The sequence below is a fragment of the Martes martes genome (assembly GCF_963455335.1).
Source record: "Martes martes genome assembly, chromosome: 9".
NCBI classification, from domain to species: Eukaryota; Metazoa; Chordata; class Mammalia; order Carnivora; family Mustelidae; genus Martes; species Martes martes.
The window spans coordinates 8,206,307-8,223,842 of NC_137896.1; the positions used below are offsets into that span (position 1 = coordinate 8,206,307).

The 17,536-nt window shown below is 47.6% G+C and overlaps 1 protein-coding gene across 1 annotated transcript in view; it reads right to left on the bottom strand.

The window, feature by feature from the left end:
- Positions 1-17,536, bottom strand: part of TSHZ2 (teashirt zinc finger homeobox 2) — a 429,540-nt gene that overhangs the window by 169,734 nt on the left and 242,270 nt on the right. The window contains exon 2 of the mRNA XM_080814368.1: positions 3,070-6,145. Coding sequence (XP_080670494.1) covers positions 3,078-6,145 — 3,068 coding nt within the window. The 3' untranslated portion in view covers positions 3,070-3,077. The remainder of the gene's footprint in view (positions 1-3,069; positions 6,146-17,536) is intronic.

Consider the following 17,536-nt stretch of genomic DNA (forward strand, 5'->3'; position numbering starts at 1 on the left):
TTCATTTTTGCCCCGAATTTCAAGGCTAGGTGTGCTTTAAACTTGTACACTGGATTACACGATAATGACTATAATTTCAAGTCCTTGTGCATTTTAGACTCATTGATTTGCTCTTTGTTTAATTTCTATTATTCGAGAGCGTGTGGTTTTTAAAGGTATAGGCAGATACTTACTGAAATCGTTTTAGATTACTTCTGTCCTAAAATAGGGATGCGCATTTAACATCATCTAATTAATTTTTAATGAAAAGTTGCCTTTAATATTTGGCAGAGCATTTTGCAGGATTTACGACCTATCTAAGAAAGGAAAGGAAATTCAGGCCAAAATTTGCGTCTCACAGAGAACAGAGATATGGCAAAGCTCCCAAATTTTCCATAAAATCTTGACCATGCTTTCTAAAACATCATGTCATTTTGTACAATTTGCGCTATCATGCATACCAACTAAAATTAGAGTTCTGGATAACAGCGATCTCGTTTTGTGATCACTTAAAAACCTATCTGCATAATTCTAAGCAGTGGACAAGGTACTGTGTGGATGTTGTCCTAAGGGAGGACCTGGAGGGTGAAGCAATTCTTCCCGTACGTGGCCAGAGGATCAGAAAGCCCCCCTCTGTGCAAATGTGGGAGCTAGTCAGGCAGACTGTAATATCTTTAGTATTAACACAAACAGACCATGCACACGCACCATTTTTTTGTGTACACACAACACACGTATACACCTATGGTTCTGAATGAGTCTTAAATACGCAAACTTTCTTTTTCTTTAAATACTCAAACTCAATCCTGTTTCACGAGCACAGCATCACGGTGTTTATCTAAGAATGGAGCTTTGGTTTCATATAATGATTAACTCTGTGATGTGGGGCCTCAGAGGTCCAAATCAGAAATATTTATTTTGTACACATGCAGAGGGATGAGAAAAGAGCTACCCTATCTATGTGCTTAACAGATTTGTTAAGTGCCTTTTGTGTAGGTTTTTCCAAATGATCAGTTTACCTTTGCTGCCTTAGAACAGACACGCATGCTTCAGATTTTGACTAAGGCTTTCTCTTTCTCCCATCTTTCTATTTACGTATCACAGTGTTTTGGCAGTGATATTAATTTTTTTCAAAGAATGATTACAGACCTAACAGGTGGAAAATTGGTCTTTATTGTAGCACAAATAAACATTCCCTATTTGTCCTCTTCACCATGGTTTGGACCTACCACTATGGGATTGGAAACATCTCTTTTCTCGCTGGGTATTCTGTATATATCCACCCTTTTTTTTTTTTTTTTCAAGGACCAGAAAAGTATAATAGCAAGTTACATACGATATAAAATGTTATATAGCAAATAAATAGAATGTTGCCAAGCCCCAAGCTCACTTATAGATTCAATAGATGAATTTTGGCTTTTCTTTCCATGGTGTGAGCTGAACAGATCATGCTTGGAAAGCAAGAAATGAATCTGCTAGTAACACATTTTAATTATCATGATAAAAACATGCAAACAAAACAACAGTCTTCATTTGGACCCAAGGAGCCGTTAGTTATAGGATGGGATCCCCTTTCATCAGAAGCTCTTAGATCTTCTCAGTGAGGGGACAGTCCCAGATTTTCACCCTTTATTTCCTCTTGACCATCCTCACACTTGGCAAACCCCCCCACCTGGCTGCAAGGTGAGCCCGAAGCCATACCACAGAAGTACCCCTCCTCGGCCTGGAACTCGGCTACGGCTCAGACCTTTGTGGCTTGATCCAAAAATCTCCTATTTAGAAACAAAAGCTCTGACACTAGGGGCTGGTGAGGGCTTATATGTTACACTGACCGCTGATACTCTTACTGTGAAGTGACCCAAAGAACGAATCGGTCACCTCGCATGACGGAAAATGGACTCGAATGTGCAGAAGCTTTAAGTCAAGTCAGGTCCCTGTCCGGGGTGGGGCCCGAGGTGGAGGACAACCTGAGTGTGTGTGGGGGTCCCTAGCATGTAGGGGGTATCATGCTGAGAGAAGGAAGTGGACAAAATACCAAAAAAAAAAAAAAAAAAAAAAAGGAAAGAAAAAGAAGAAGGAGATGAAAGGAGTGTGTGAAGGACTCAGTCTGGAAAACATCTGAAAGCGGCCGGTGTGGCCAAGTCTGCCAACGTATTTGACCTTGGCTTCTGTCCTCTTTCCTGGAGGTGACATAGAGAGTCTGGGCACTGGTGACTATACAAGGCACAGAACTTCTATGATACATGACGCAGATGAACTTGAAGCTGTGGGACCGACCCCATGCGCATCAGCAATGGGTGTTCAGAAAGTCATCTGTTTCTTTAGGTAAAGGAAACTCAAGGGTATGCAGTTCAGCTACCTTGGTTAAACGTGGATGCTGATAATAGTCTATCTTAAAGCAAACCAGAGGACGAGAGAAGAAAATACGCTTCCTCTCTTTGGACCTCCGTGTTCTGCAGAGAATATTTTCCTGCCGTCTGACTGACTACACAGGGTAGAAGCTATTTCCTAACAAACCTAATGGAGGCAAGAACGGAGGGATGGGAGGGGAAGGGAGCAATCAGCCCGAAAGGAAGCTGCAAAAAGCATGAATTACAAGGAATAATAATCATAAAGTTCACGAGCTGATGGAGCGATCTCTGCATAGCAGCTGCCCCCAGGAACTCTACAGTGTTTGTCCTGCGGCTCACCCTTCGCTCGGGATCTAAGTCCTTAGCATCGCTATGGGAAGGCGAGGGGGCAAAACGGGACAGTGACGGAAGTCCGTACGTATTAATTAAAACGAGGTGTAGCCTTGGCTGGACCTTCAGAGTTGGGCCCTGGGTCAGGAAGGAGGTCACGTGCCACGCAGTGGGACTCTGGGAACTCCATGTCTCTGAGCCCACTTCCCGCTACTCATCACCGACTCTAACCGGGGGACAGTGAGACGCTTAGGACTTATGTTCTAGTCCCTCATACCAATAAGTCCTATTCCAGCAGGCTACTGTCCTCTTGGTACCGAGACACATGAGCTGCCTCTACACGGACCCATCTCCCATCAGGACGTTCCTCACAAGGCTACTGGGCCATCACCTGGGAGCAAACCCGTACCTGCAGAGCTACTCTTCATCCACGTCCGTTACAAACTGTGAATGGTGCTCAGGTGACTTGCTGTGCGTTTTGCTTAGGTGGAGTTTTACCGCGTGTTTGCTCACAAATGTCCGACAGCACAACTTACACTTGAATTTAGAGTCCGTGTCCTCTTCGCCAGCTATGGTTTCCGGAGACCTCTGAGCCGACGACACCCGGGAGATCTCTGGTTCCGCCTTGCTTTGCTGTTCCACGGCCATGCGGGTCATGTCCTTCATTTGGAAACCCAGGTGCGACTCTAAGTGACTGATGTAGGTAGAAGGCGTTCTAAACTGGGAGGCACAGTCACTGCAATAAAAGATAGGGTGTCCTTTGTCCATGTTTTTCAGAAACTTTGTCCCGCCCGTTTTCCTCAGCTGGTACTTGACGTTGGCCAGCCAGTGGCTGATGGTGGTCATGGAGAGCCCCGTGAACTTGGAGATCTGCATGCGCTCCTGAGGGCCCAGGTCGGAGAGCAGGTACTTGCCCTCGGACGTCTGGAAGAGGCTCGAGGCGAACTGTGCCTGCAGGATCAGGAGATGCTGAGGGTTCCAGTTGGACTGCCGGCCTTTCCTCTTATGCAACGTGGACACCTCGCTGGAGACGTCCTCGAAGCGCCTGACGTCCATTTCCAGCTTCACGGGGGGCCCGCGCGAGGAAGCGGCGGGCTTGGGCGTGGTGGCCTTGGGGAGGACCTTGACCATGTCGGCGATGTCAGACAGAGCATGCTTCTGAGGGGGGGACGTGCAGGATTGTGCTTGCGAGGACTCGGCTTTCTTGCTCTTGGACTTGGTCAGGTCGATGGGCTGATCGTTGCTCTCGAACAGGTAGCGCCGGGACACGCTGGCCGGCCGCGTGGGGGCGGGGCTCAGGCCGGGCTTGTCCATGACGCCGAGAGCCGACTTGTGGAACATCGAAATTGTGCTTGAGCTCGGGCTGGAGCAGGAAGGGGAGCGCAGGGGTTCCGTGGCCTTGCCCAGGTGGTTGTTGAGGACGGACTGCAGGGCGCTGAGCGGGTTGATGCACGGCAGGGCCGGCGCCCGCGGGGGGAGCGCGCACCCGTTGCTGAGAGAGGGCGCGGGCTCCGGCGGCGCGCGTTTCTCCGGCTCGCCGCCCTCCTCCCCCAGCCTGGCCTCCTCCTTCAGCAGGCAAGGCTCGGCCTTCTTGGATTCCGACGGGGTTTCGCTTTTGGCGAAAGCGTCCCCATCGCTGTGGCTGAAAGACGACGCCTCCTCCTGGGGACTTTCTTTCCCGCACTCCTTGGCGGCTTCCTCCTTGTCGTCGGGCTCCTTCTTCACTTGGGTGTATGGGGCCAGGTTCGCGGGCACAGAGACCAGCGGCATCACTTTCCACTTGGGGGCAATGGGCCTTAGCTTGTTGGGGAGGTTAGGCCGGATCTGCAGGACCTGGGAGCCCAGGGGCAGAGCAGGCTTGGCGCCCTCGGACAGCTGGTAGGCTGCGTGGATGCTGGGGTACGCGCTCCAGCTGGGAGCCCCGTTCTGGGCCTTGTTGATGGCTGTGGTGACGGTATTTTCCAGGGACTTCAGAATGTCCCCTCCGCCCTTGGAGCCGTCCTCCAGGTCCTCCTCCCTTAGATACTGATATTTCACGGTGGGGTCCAAAGGCTTTTGCAGGGGATCGTCGTACTCCTCCCGTTTCATGCCTTTCTCATCCTTACTGCTCTCCTCCGGTTTTTCCTTTTTGCCCTCCTTCTTCAGCTCGGGGGTTGGGGCTGCCCCCTCGGAGGCAGAGTTACCCGAAGGCTTGGGAGCGAGCGAGTCACTGCTCGGGGTGTCGGACAGCGACTGCATCTTCTCCACGGCCAGGGGGTCCAACACCAGCTGCTTGCCCTTCTTGGAGGCCGAGCTGGTGACCTTGAGGAAGTGGCCGGTGACCATCATGTGGGTGGTGAGCTGCTGCAGGGTGTCATGCGAGCTCCCGCACTCCATGCACTTGAGGATCTGGGACTTGCAGGCCTCGAACTGCCACGTGTAGCTGGCGCCGTTCTGGTAGCCATAGCGGTTGTTAGAGGAGAGCTGCAGGCCGGCGGGCTTCTGGGAGGAGAACGGGTCTGCCAGCGAGCCGGTGGTCGAATCGGGGGAACACGGCCGGTTGACGTCGAAGACGCGTTTCTTGGCCGGAGTGACCATTTTCGAGGAAATGGTTGGGACTGGCTCCTTCAAAGGCACTTTTTGGTAATGTTTTGTTTTGATCATGTGGACGCTCAGGTCTTGGAGGGAATCGAACGAGTCGCCACAAAACATGCACTTGAGAACCTTCTGAGCGTCCTCCTTGTCCATATCCTGGAAAGCCCGCTTCCGGGGCTTCGAGTAGCTGGCGGGGCGCAGCTTGTCCTTCTTGCGGTTGTCGTCTTGGTAGTGGCCCGTCTCGTTCATGTGCACGGTCAGCTCGACCAGGGTGTCGTAGGCGGCACTGCACTGTCGGCAGCGGAACCGGCTGGCCCCGGTGAACACCGTCCCGCACATCTTGCTGCTCTGACGGTACAGCTGCACCGAGCTGAACAGGCTGGGCTTCCCCACCGACCGGGATGGCAAGTTCTGCTGGAGGCTCTTGGACAGCGCGTCCTGGTGCCAGTCGAAATCCGTCTTGCTGCTGCCATTGCGGGTGTCGCAACTGCGCCGCTCGCCACTAGACAGCTTGAAGCCCAGGCCCAGGCCCGACCAGTAGGAATCCGACAGGATGTTGGCGTAGACGGCGGTCATTTTATCCATGCAGTTGTGGCTTTCGTTGGGCAGCTTGGGGTGCACGCCGGCTTTCTGGTCCGAGGCATCCCGACCGCAGACGCTCTTGGCGTCCGACACCTGATCGCTGGCATCGCTCAGCAGAGACTCGTTCTCCGCATCCTGGTTGGACAAGTGGCTTCCGGGAGAGTTCTGGTAGCTGAAGCAGCCCTTCTGCTCTGGGCCCGTTTCTAGCTCCTCGTCTGTCCCTGGGTCATTGCTGCCCTGAAACTGAGCTACCGAACGGCTGTCCTCCTCTTCCTCCTCTTCTTCTTTTATTTCCTCCTCTTCCTTCAGCTGTTCCTCCTGGGCGTAGCCTGTGAGGGAAGGAGAAGAAGAGATGGGGTGAGATGACAAGTGACCTCTGCCGTCCCAAGCTCCCCACTTAGACTCAGTGCTTCCGACACGGAGTGGGATAGCCGCGGAATTTACGCTTCTGTGAACTGTAAGCCATGGACACGGGAAAAAGCCAAATGATGTCTTTTGTGCTATCTCATGTCTTTTTTTTTTTTTTTAATTGACAGGAGTCACACATCTTTATAAATGCCCAAGTTAATCCCAAGTTAATAATTTTCACACTTAAGGAGTATCACTCCAATGCTCCAGCAGTGGGACAGTCTCTAAGTTCATAGGTAGGACTTTCAAGAAAGCTGGATGGAAATTCCAACCCTACAAAGACAGATCTCTCTAGAGAAGGACGTTGGCTCATAAGAAAACTAAGACTTGACCCTTAGCATCTCTGTGGTGGGGTTTCTCAAGACACTGGGATATACTGGTGTACAATTTCTTAATAAATCATTGTTGAGTGCTCACAGGTAATTTAGATGCATGGCCATTATATTTTTGATAGCCAGGCTCTTTTTGTTATAACATTTTTATTTGTAGAGAGTCACACAGCAGAAAGAGAGATTATGGAGTATCCAATGAAATCTTCCATTGATAGCTGAAAAATTATGTAAGCTCAGCAAACATAATGATTTTAAAATAATAGCAAATGGTGTCGGAATGGGAGATTTGGGGAATATCCTATCATTCTCAAACAGGTTTATGAAGACCTTTTCCGACAAGGCTGAAAATGCCCTCTCGATCTTGTGCCTGTAATTTCAAATGCTTTGTGATTTGTGGGTACCCGTCATGAGATGCCAATTATACGTTTGATTTGTAGATGCAAAATGCTATTGGGGATGCATGCCTTCCCTTCTCTGAGAGGATTTAGGACCAGTAATTGCATAGGGAAAATGAAGGCATGAGAGAGCGGGTGCAAAGGGAATTAATGGGCAAATATCCATCAACAGAGACGGGGAAAGTGACTATTTATGCCCATGTGTTCATTTCCTTCACCTGGCCTTTTCAGAGCCACGTGGATAAAATGTAACTAAAGAAGCACCAAAGCAAGGGAGACTCAGTCTTAGATTTGCAAGGCTTGCATGATCTCAGTGCAACGTTTTCTTCCCCTGTGAGCCTCTCTCTCCCCTCTTAGTGCAGGTGGGCCCTTGGGAGAAACCCGAGGGTGGGGGTGCATTTCAGTTCACCAGTGAGAAAGCTTGAAAAAGGGAGATCAGGCGTGGAGGTCTGTCCTGGGAGGCAGGCAGAGGGATTTAAAAGACAAGTGATTTTTTTTGGTGGGGGGAGAGAAATAAGGTGGCTCCAGCCACACACTCCAAAGCTTCCTGCTGTGGCTGCTGAAGATGACCATTTATTGAACAACTACTACCTCCTGGGAGCTTTGCTGACCACCGCAAATGGCTTCTTTCATTTTGTGTGATTATCCACATGAAGTGGGAACTATGGCAAAACTGAGGCTCTGAGGTTGACATTAACCCAATGCCACAGAACTAGAGTCTCAGAGTAATGACACTTCTCTGGTCTGTTTGATGAGAGAATCCATGGTCCTAATCACGCCACCCCACTCTCTATGACCAGCCTCACCAATAAGAAAACTTCGTGGAGACCCAAAAGTTAAAGATTCATTGAAATGTCACTAGACTGACAATCACTTCGGAGGGGAGAATTATGGGAATGCTGGAGACAAGAGCCCATGATTTCAAAGACATGATACAGGGCGCCCGGGTGGCTCAGTTGGTTAAGCATCCGACCCTTGATTTCAGCTTACGTCATGCTCAGGGTGGTGAGACTGAGCCCTGTGTCAAGCTCCACGCTCAGTGGGGAGACTGCTGAGGTTCTCTCTCTCCCTCTCCCTCAGCCCCTCCCCCACCCGTGTGTGCTGTCTCTCTCTCAAATAAATAATTTTTTGGAAAAAGCATGATACCATAAAAAAAGAGGAAATGAAAAAACAGTTAAGCCACTAGCTTGGTGGTTTTGCTCATTATTGTATTGTTACTGGTGTTGTGCTTTTGCTTTCCTAGCAAGCTGACAAGTGGATTGTTCGTTAAACTGGTGTTGCTGGTCTCCAGTTCCATAAATTGACTTGAAAAAATAAAAGCTACTCAATCTAGCTGAGCAACCATTCATCAGTGGTCACTGCTTGCAAGAAAATTCTCCGCTTCAAATGGCTGGATGTCTACGTTAGACACCCCCATCCTCATTGCATTTGATTTTTCCAGGACCAATTTGTATGTTTGCAAATTAGTATTTGGTATGTTAGTCATATCATTAAGTTCAAGGAGAAAGCCTATTATAAAATTAATAAATGAGTTGTTACAGAGCCAAGCAAAATACTCCAGAGTCAGGCAAATTTTATCAATCAAACAGGGTCACTTCTGAGAATTCAAAGAGCTTTATTGCTCAAAAACTGGGACAACACTCATTAGCCAAGGCTGTTCCAGGCCAATCGAGACATACAGTTACCACATCCCTGAGTAATATCATCACAGCATCACAGCAACACATGTGTGCGTGCATGCACATGCGCATACACACACACACACACACACACACACACCCCTACACACGCAGAGCCAGTGGAAAAAAAAATCTATTAGGGAAAAAGGACTTTCCATTGTTGCAATGGGTTAAGAGCATGGTCAGGTTTTACGCATCTCAGTATTTGCGGGGCCTAGCACAGGGCCTGACATTTGGTGGGAAGCAAGTCATGTTATTGTGTGTGTGTGTCTGTGTGTGTGTCTGTGTGTGTGTGTATAAAGTAGGCATGCATGAGTGTATGTACACGAGTGTATGTGTGCACGCACACTCCCCCCGCCCCAATCTGCCCACCCAATATAGTCATTTTTACACAAGGAGAAAAGAGGTGGGTTTTTTTGCTTTTTTGTTTTTTTTTTTCCCCCGGCTGACATTTGGAAGCTGAGCTTTCCGGACCAGCTCAGCTCTCCAATCTACTTTGTCCTTCTAAATGGATTCCCCAGAAGAAAAGTCAGAGACAGCAAACGCCTCCCCCACAATACAGATAAAATTTTCTGCTTAATTAGGCATTGACATGTTTACTATAACCTTTACAGAAGAGTAACTCGTGCTGAGAGACCCTTTTTGTCTGTTTTCTTCTGCAGAATAGACTAAATCTCATGCACCCGATAAGGTAACGCATTGAAAAGCTTCATAAGAAAGTGCCAAAGCATCCGTCAAAGCGAGTGTATTTTAACGATGGCTGAGGGTTCCAAGGAGTTTTTAAAACACATTTTAATATTATACATTTAAAGCCGTTCGCTTGACTTAAGTGATTTCGTGTGCCACCGGCAGCTGACGCGAGAGGAAAGACAGCCAGAACATGGGTGATCTGGGTGCGTAATGAGTATCTGTCTCTCCCTCGCTATCGATGATTTGTTTAATACGATTGCATCGTGTGTAAATCTTGGTAAAGTGGATGAGTGGCAAGTTTATTCTTATGAATACTTATTTAAAAAAAGAAGATGATCACAATTATGCGAAGGCACAATGAAAAGAACTGTTCTCTGGAGAACCTCCTTGTGGATCTCAGGTTCAGGATCAAACTCCGTGGTGGCAAACATTTCCCTTTCCAACCTAAATTTCGAATCTCATCCCTTGCTGCTGCCGGATCCTGGCCACATGACGCTTGCCCATCCCCAGGATGGCGAATTCCTAAGCAAACCCTCTCAGTGCTCTAAGTAATTGACTCCACGGATGGTTTCCCATGTACATGACCACCGTGCCGACTGTGCCCCCAGTATTCTTCCCTAGGGTGAGGAAGTGGCCTTCCTGCTTCCATTTCCTCCAGGTTGTTTTTCAGAGAAAGGCTAGATCATTCTTTCTCAAAAGAATGAGGTATTGGGTGGTGACACTGTTCTGTTTTAACCCCTGCACTGTCTTTGTGCTGCACTAAAAATGAAATTCAAACCCTTAGCATGGTCTGCAGAGCTTGTAGGACTTGGCTCCGACCACCCTGCTCGATTTTTCCATACCCTCATTCTGCTTTCCACGCCTGAGGGATAACAGCGTACTCGCTCCTTCCTGAACCTGCCAATCCCTTCCCTGATGCGGTTCTCTGCAGCTGCAGACCTCTCTGCCTGGAAAGTTCTTCGGACCTTCCTGTGGTGATTCCTTTTCATTCTTCAGGTCTACGCTTACAGGGTCTCTTCTGGAGAAGCCTGTCCCGACCAGTCTCTCCCCTTCTCTGCATAACTCCAGATCACATCCCCCTGCTTACTGAGACCCGGTGGCACCCACCCGACTCTGAAATCCTCTTGTTTCCCCATGGCTTGATTCTCTCCTCCCACTAAATGTGAAGGGGAAATATTTGTCTCCCAGGAAGACAGAGACCTTGCTTCTCCCAGCACTCAGACTGCACATTGGCACAGATCGGTGTCCACAAATTATCTGAGCGGATGAATGAATAGCTCGTACAAAAGCAAAAGGATTATTCCAGTTGCAAACTCCGCCCCCATGTCCCTGGATGGTGCAACTGTCACCTGTTACGGGCAACGCTCCCTCCCCTCCCCTTCAATATAGATCAGGTGCAAATTACAACCATCCCTGACCAGCTCCTCTCAACGATAAAACTAGAACAATCCCATAAATCATCTTTTCAGACCAACATAGCCACCAACGTTCTTGTTGCCAGAAAACCCTGAGCTGTGAATTTAAACTTTTAAGTAGGAAGACTGAAAAGAAGCATCAAGATTGCAAAGCATCAGAAAATGTGCTCTTAATGTGAGCAGACTTTGATTCAAAAAAGACTCACATGTGAGAACTTTCAAAGTATGGACGAATTTTGTCACGAATAAAGTACACTAGCTGTTCCACAATATAGATTCTACGAATATTAAGCTGGTCGTCTTCTGAATTCTTGATTTTACAAAGAAATGTCACCTGAGAAATATATTTTGCATGCTGTGAACTTTTTACCCTATTGGTGTAAAATGGCTAAAACTCAGAAATAAATCCCTAAATTTTAGAAATTTTCTATTCTATCAAATGTTAAAAAAAACAAACAAAAGAGAAACATTTTTTTAAAATTATGATTTCAATTGTTCCAAGAATGTCTGTCTCTTCAGAATGAATTAAATGAAATTGTGCAAAATAATTCCTGGGTGGCATGGTGTTAGATAACAGATTTTTTTTTTTTGTTTTGTTTTGTTTTTGCGAGGCATACATTTTTGTCGTTGCCTTGAAAAGCCACCATGGAGTATTTGCTGCACAAACACTGACAGTTTTTATTTTTTTATTTTTTAAGATTTTATTTATTTATTTGACAGACAGAGATCACAAGTAGGCAGAGAGGCAGGCAGAGAGGGCGGGGCAGAGAGCCCATGCAGGGCTCCATCCCACGACCTTGAGATCATGACCTGAGCTGAAGGTAGAGGCTTAACACACTGAGCCACCCAGGTGCCCCAAACACTGACTGACAGTTTTTAAAGGGGCAGGAGAGGTGGGGACAGTAATAACCCAAGAAGAATATAAAATTCAAGAAGGATGATTTTCAAAAAACTAAACCAGAACTCAACCAAGACCTCATTTGAAAACATATCCAGTGGTGACAGGATCATTTTCACCAATCTAGCCCACTAAATGACAGTTTAAAATCACACGAAGGTTCCACAGTGCGCAGAGCAGCCATCGACGTCGAGGAAGGGATCGCGAGAACTTCTCGCCGTGGGCCTGTTAGGTATGCCACACGGTGACACGGAGGAAGGCCTCCCTGTCATGAGACTCTAGTGTTTTGGTGACTGTGGTCTAGAAATCCGTGAATACGTATATTATTATTGGCACTCATTGGCACTCTTGTTGGCTGAGTGAAGAGATAAGAGGATTTCCTTCAAGGAGATGGAGGCACTTCCCGTGGTGGCCGGGCCCGGAGGGAGGGCCCTGGGGAGCCGGGCTCGGGGGAGCCGAAGCTCTGTGCTGCATCATGTGCCAGGGTAGAGGGCCGGGAGGGGGGTCCCCAACACGCTGCAGGAGCACACACATCACTTTCTGAGAATCTAGCTACCCTCGAGCCCAGGCTCCGTCTCCCTGCAGACTGGGGAGATCGTCGAAGCTCACGTACCTTTCTAAGCAGGACCATTTTCAACAGGGAAAGGACTATTCACGGCATGTGGTTTTTTAATCCCTGTCCCACTACACACAACTCATTCGTGTAAGGGTGACATGTACACACGGGTCCAGAGAGAAGGGCTTGTTCCCTGCGGCTGAAGGTTGGAACTGAACAAAAGCGAGATCCCTATTTAAAGAACGGTGGAGAGGGGCGGGGTCCAGCGGTGGGGGGTGGGGTGGGGCGGGGGCTTCTCTCGAGCCCGTAAGGGCTCTCTAGAGATGGACCCAGAGCTTTCTGAAGGTCACCGAGAATGACGCGTCTCTTTTATTATTTCCTATAGACTATTTGGTTAATGGGAACATTTTACTTGTACGCTGAGATGCATAGCAGGTGGGGTCTAAGTGAAGCAAAAAACACATCCATTTAGTTAACCTTGTTGTGGGCACTTTTCAGAGCCCTCTTCCTAGCATTTCGCACCATGAAGCTGTTTTCTGATCTCGCTCTGTGTCTTGCTCTGCGTCTTGGTCATCATTGAGAAAAGGACGACTCGAGTTTACATGAGGGGAAGGGGATCCTCTGTCATCGCCTTGTGGTTCGTCTGTTTATTCATTTAATCAAGAAATATTTATTTTGCAGCTACCACATGCGAGACACTTTAGTCAAGTTCCACTGGAGCACCCATCACTGGGGTTCTCCAAAGGCCGAGGACAGTAGAGGGATGAGTCGTGGAGGGAAGTCGGACGCCGCACAGCTGGGATAGAACGAGGTCATGGAAGGGTGGCCAGGTAACTGAAGTGAGCCAAGTAGGCCAGATGGAAGAAAAAGAATTCTCAGCTGCAAAGGTGAATGTCATTGGCACTCGTCTAGATAGACGTAGGGGAGCTGTGGGCAGTGGGAAATTTCCATCACAGTGGAAGGGTGTGGGACTAGCCATGGGGTGTGGCGGTCTAAGGGCTGCCAGAATTGTTTGGCTAAACCTTGCCGATGAAACCAAATATGTCTGGGACCCACCCGACTGCACCCTTGGAACCCAGGGATCCAGAGCAGGCCAAGAGTGTGAAGATTGGGTGCGCTCTGCTGGTCCTTCCATAGACCAGCTCTTTGACCTTGATTCCTTACCACGTGGAATAGGGGTGACAGACCCATGCCTGCCCAGCTCATGGGGCTCTGTCAGGACACAGAAAATGGATGGTAAGCCCTCACTGCGCAAAGCTCGGTCCTTGGAGCGGCAGCAGCATCACCTGGGAACGAGTTAGAAATGCAGACTCTCCCCCCAGCCCAGGCCTACAGAGCAGGAGGCATTTCACAAGCTCCCCAGGGAATTCCTCCACGCAGACAAGTTTGAGAAGCCCCACTGTGAACTGCAAAACTGTTAATTAGTGCCACAATATTTAGCAATCTGCTTCTCTCTCCCTGTGCTCATATGTGTGTGGGGGGGTACCAGCTTTGGGAGAAGACAAGGCATCTTTGAGAGGGCCAGCCCCTATCCTCTCCAAGGGCCAAAAGATGAATTGCCTGCGGCCTCGACCCCTGCTCCCAGTTTCCACTGGGAAGCATGAAGCAGGAGGAAAACAAAAGTTACTGAGTCAAGGACTGACCCGTTAGTGAAGAACTAGGACGGCCCCTGGGCCGTGGGATCAGGCAGGTCTCCCTTCAAATCTGCCACTTACTGCTTCATGGGATCTTGGGAAAGTTGCTAAACCCGCCGGAGGCTCAGCTTCCTTGTCTACAGAAATGGGAATGATTACAGTGTCTACTTCATAGGAAAGAGAGGAGTATCAAATACGATGACGTATGCAAACCACCAAGGAAGGCTGTAGGACAACCTCCCAACCTCCCGGGCCTGTCCGAGGTTTTTTATAAACTCGGCATATCCTGACCTCCCACCTGAACCCACAGACGGCTGACATCAGTTGACTTTGGCATCTTTTTATCCCTAAATCCTATTCCAAGCCAACAGCTTTTGGATGATATTTGCATTAGATGTGAACCAGGTTTGTATGTGTCATGCCTAAGAAAGGAGCTTCCTTCAGTTTGGGGTTACTTAACATTAAACCATTCTTCCAAGAAGCCAGTGGTATGTGTGCTGGGAACTTCCACACAGCGTTGTGCAAACATCGAATAGCAAGTTATTACGTCATTACCCATAGTGATCATGTCTGCAGTCCTCCAGAAATAAAGCAATGAACCATCCAAGGGGAAAGGTCTATGTTGGAGGCCCTGGGCTTTGCACTGAGAGAAATGACTAATGCTCAAATCAGAAGGTCTAGAAAAACGCTCTGCATTTAGCTACCTACAATATCCATCCAGTGTATAATCTTACTGGGAAATGTCCTGGTAACAATTTTAAAAAGCAAAAGGAGAAAATATTCATGGAGGAGGGTTAGAAGGGGGCTAGTTCATCAGCTTTCTGGTGGTTCCCGTTTACAAGTCATTATCCTTATATTATCTTCACACCAAGAGGGCCATAAATCAGGAGCAGGGGATAAAACGAAATGAAACAAAATCGGGACAAAGAAACGACACAATAGGACTGAGGCTTTCCTAGGAAATTAAGCCTTTTAGGCTTTGACTTTTCAAGCGGGAGCAACCGTTTTCAGCAAAATGGACATCCTGATTTTCTATACATTTTCCTCACCCAGGGAGATAGAAACACACTGACATTTGTAGTTCTTTCCAAGACTGGAAAGTTTGGAGGGTTATTTTTTATTTTTTATTTTTTTGGTCCCCAAGAAAAGGGACATGAATCATTGTCCAGAATGACCTTCAGAAAGTATATGAAGCTGAGGTAGCATCTGTATTTTTTCAGACAATATATTCCCATTTTACTTCAAATAACATCGGCGCACACATCCCACGGAGTAAGAAGGTGATTTTGTTCCCTTCTTGCCTGGCCTGAAGTCAAATGTCTTTTCTTTTGTTTTCTTTATTTCCCCTTCTTTTTCTTTTTCTTTTTCTTTTTCTTCTCTTCCCTTCCTTCCTTCCTTCCTTCCTTCCTTCCTTCCTTCCTTTCTGGTAAATGCTGCTTCTTTCTCTGAAATATTTCATGCAGATAATGGATAATGACCACCTCTCATTGCCTTTTCTCGAAGATGTCTAACTGCATTAGCCAGAACTGGAGAAATTTTAACTTGCTTCTTTTGCTAAGTTCATGGCTGTGACCACTTCCCATTAAGAAAGAGAGAGAGAGATAAAGAAAGAGAGAGAGAGAGAGAAAGCTCACACTTCCCTCAGAGAAGCTGAATTGGCACTGACAGCAATCTGGCCTTTTCTTTCCTGATGAAGAGTCTTTGCTGTCCCTAGAATCACGGAAGTCTGAGGTGGAAAGACTTCCTGTATCTCATGGCCAGTTCGGCTCTAGCCTGGGAAGGATTTTCTTGTCCTGGTATTCATCAGTTCTACAATTAATGGCTTAAACATTGGATCGTCCCACTCTTCTTTGCGTTAGATTCCCCACCAGCATGAATGTTATGACCAGTCTGGCTATGGGCATCACCATTCGTTGCCACCCTTCCCCCCAGAAGCTGAGCCAGGTCTCCACCATGATACAATTGGATCTAATCTAAGGTTTGGGGGAAGCTCTTTGTTCAAGCTTTCATGATGTGTTTTCACCATTTTATTCACACGTTAGTCAAGTAAGCACTCAACATACACTTGGATGTCTCCAGTAATGGAGAACTCCCAGCTTCGAGGAAGCTTATTCTCTATTAAAAGAGAAATACTAATAGCTAACATCTATTGAGAGCAAATGTTCAAGTAAGAGCCACTGGGCTAATTTTTTATATGTGTTACATTATTCGATCCCCACAACACTGTATGTCTTTCCAAATCTGTGGTAACAGATGATGGCATTGCATTGCCGAGAATGTTAATTACATCTCCAGAGGCACGTAGCTGAATTGGGACTTGAATTTGGATCTGTCGAGCTTTACAGTGTATGCTGGACTCTTCTTTCTCCCCTCACTCCCTGTATCTAATTTGTCAGCCAGACATGTCAATGCTATTTCCAAAATAAATCTAAACTCTGCACACTGTCATCCACCTCAACACTGCTGCCTCCATTCAGGCTGCCGTTAGTTCTTCTCTGGTAGATGTGGCGACCTCCTCAATTGGTGACCAGGCTGCGTGGCAGTGACGGGGACCTGTTCACTGGAGCCCCGGCTTCCTCAGCGTAACCCGTCTCAGCCCTTGGGTTCATGCTCCCTAATGCAGCCTGTAGGCTCTGACCTCTCCTTTTTCCATTTCACACCCTCTCCCATCAGTGTCCCCTTGCTGACATCGAAGTCCAAATTTCTCCTACCTGTTCCCGAACTCACCAAATTCTTTACCCTTCTAAGATCTTGGAAATTCTGCTTCTCGTACATGGAAAGTCTTCCCCTTTTCTTAATTCTAATTCTTTCTCAGTCTTTTAGTGTCAGGTCAAAGGCCTGTCTTCAGAGGGGACATCCCTGATTACTGTAACCACCACCGACTCCTCCCAAATCCCCAAAGGCTGAAGTTGTTTTCTATCTCAGCTTCCCCGTTTCTTCTTGTACAGTTTTTATCTCAACTCGCAACTCTTATTCTCCTATTCACTTGGTTGTTTGGCTTCTCAATGGGACTTTAAGTCCCCCAATGGCAGGTGGAGTCTATCTTGTTCACCACTGTTTTCCATTGGTGTCCAGGGCCCAACTTTTTAAAAAATTTGTTGACTATAGAAAGAAATGAATGAATGGCTGGATTGATAAGTGAATGAGGGAGTGAATGCGTCAGGAAAGGACAGTTTTCTCTGGCTGACAACCTCAGATTTTACTCATTGGTTCCAACCCACTTTCAAGCTGTAAGACTTTTTAACAGCGTATCCCTTTGGGTGACTGAGGTTCAACACAGGGTGGGCTGGTCCTCCTGGGAGGCAGAGGAAGTCAGGGACAGATGGGGTTATGGATTCAGGGGCATTGAAAAGACCCTTTCCTCCTCAACTCTGAAAACTTTCACACCCTATTTCTTGCCCCAAGCCCTACAATTAGAGTCTTGATTTGTTTGGCAGGAGGCACACCGAGAACTCACCAGCTGTGCTTATAAAGACTCTTATCTCATCTTGGCACTTCAGGGTGAATGAGTTTATCAGATCATTTCCTGGGAGCTGGTTTTTGTAGGAGAACATGTAGCCCCAAGAGCCAACTGGTTCATCATCCGACTCTAACCCAGGGGTCTTCAACCTGGAGCAAGTTTACCCCCAAAAGGACATTTGGCAATGTCTGGAGACATCTTTGATTGTTACAACTGGAGAAGAGGTTCTTCTGTCAACTAGTGAACAGAGAGG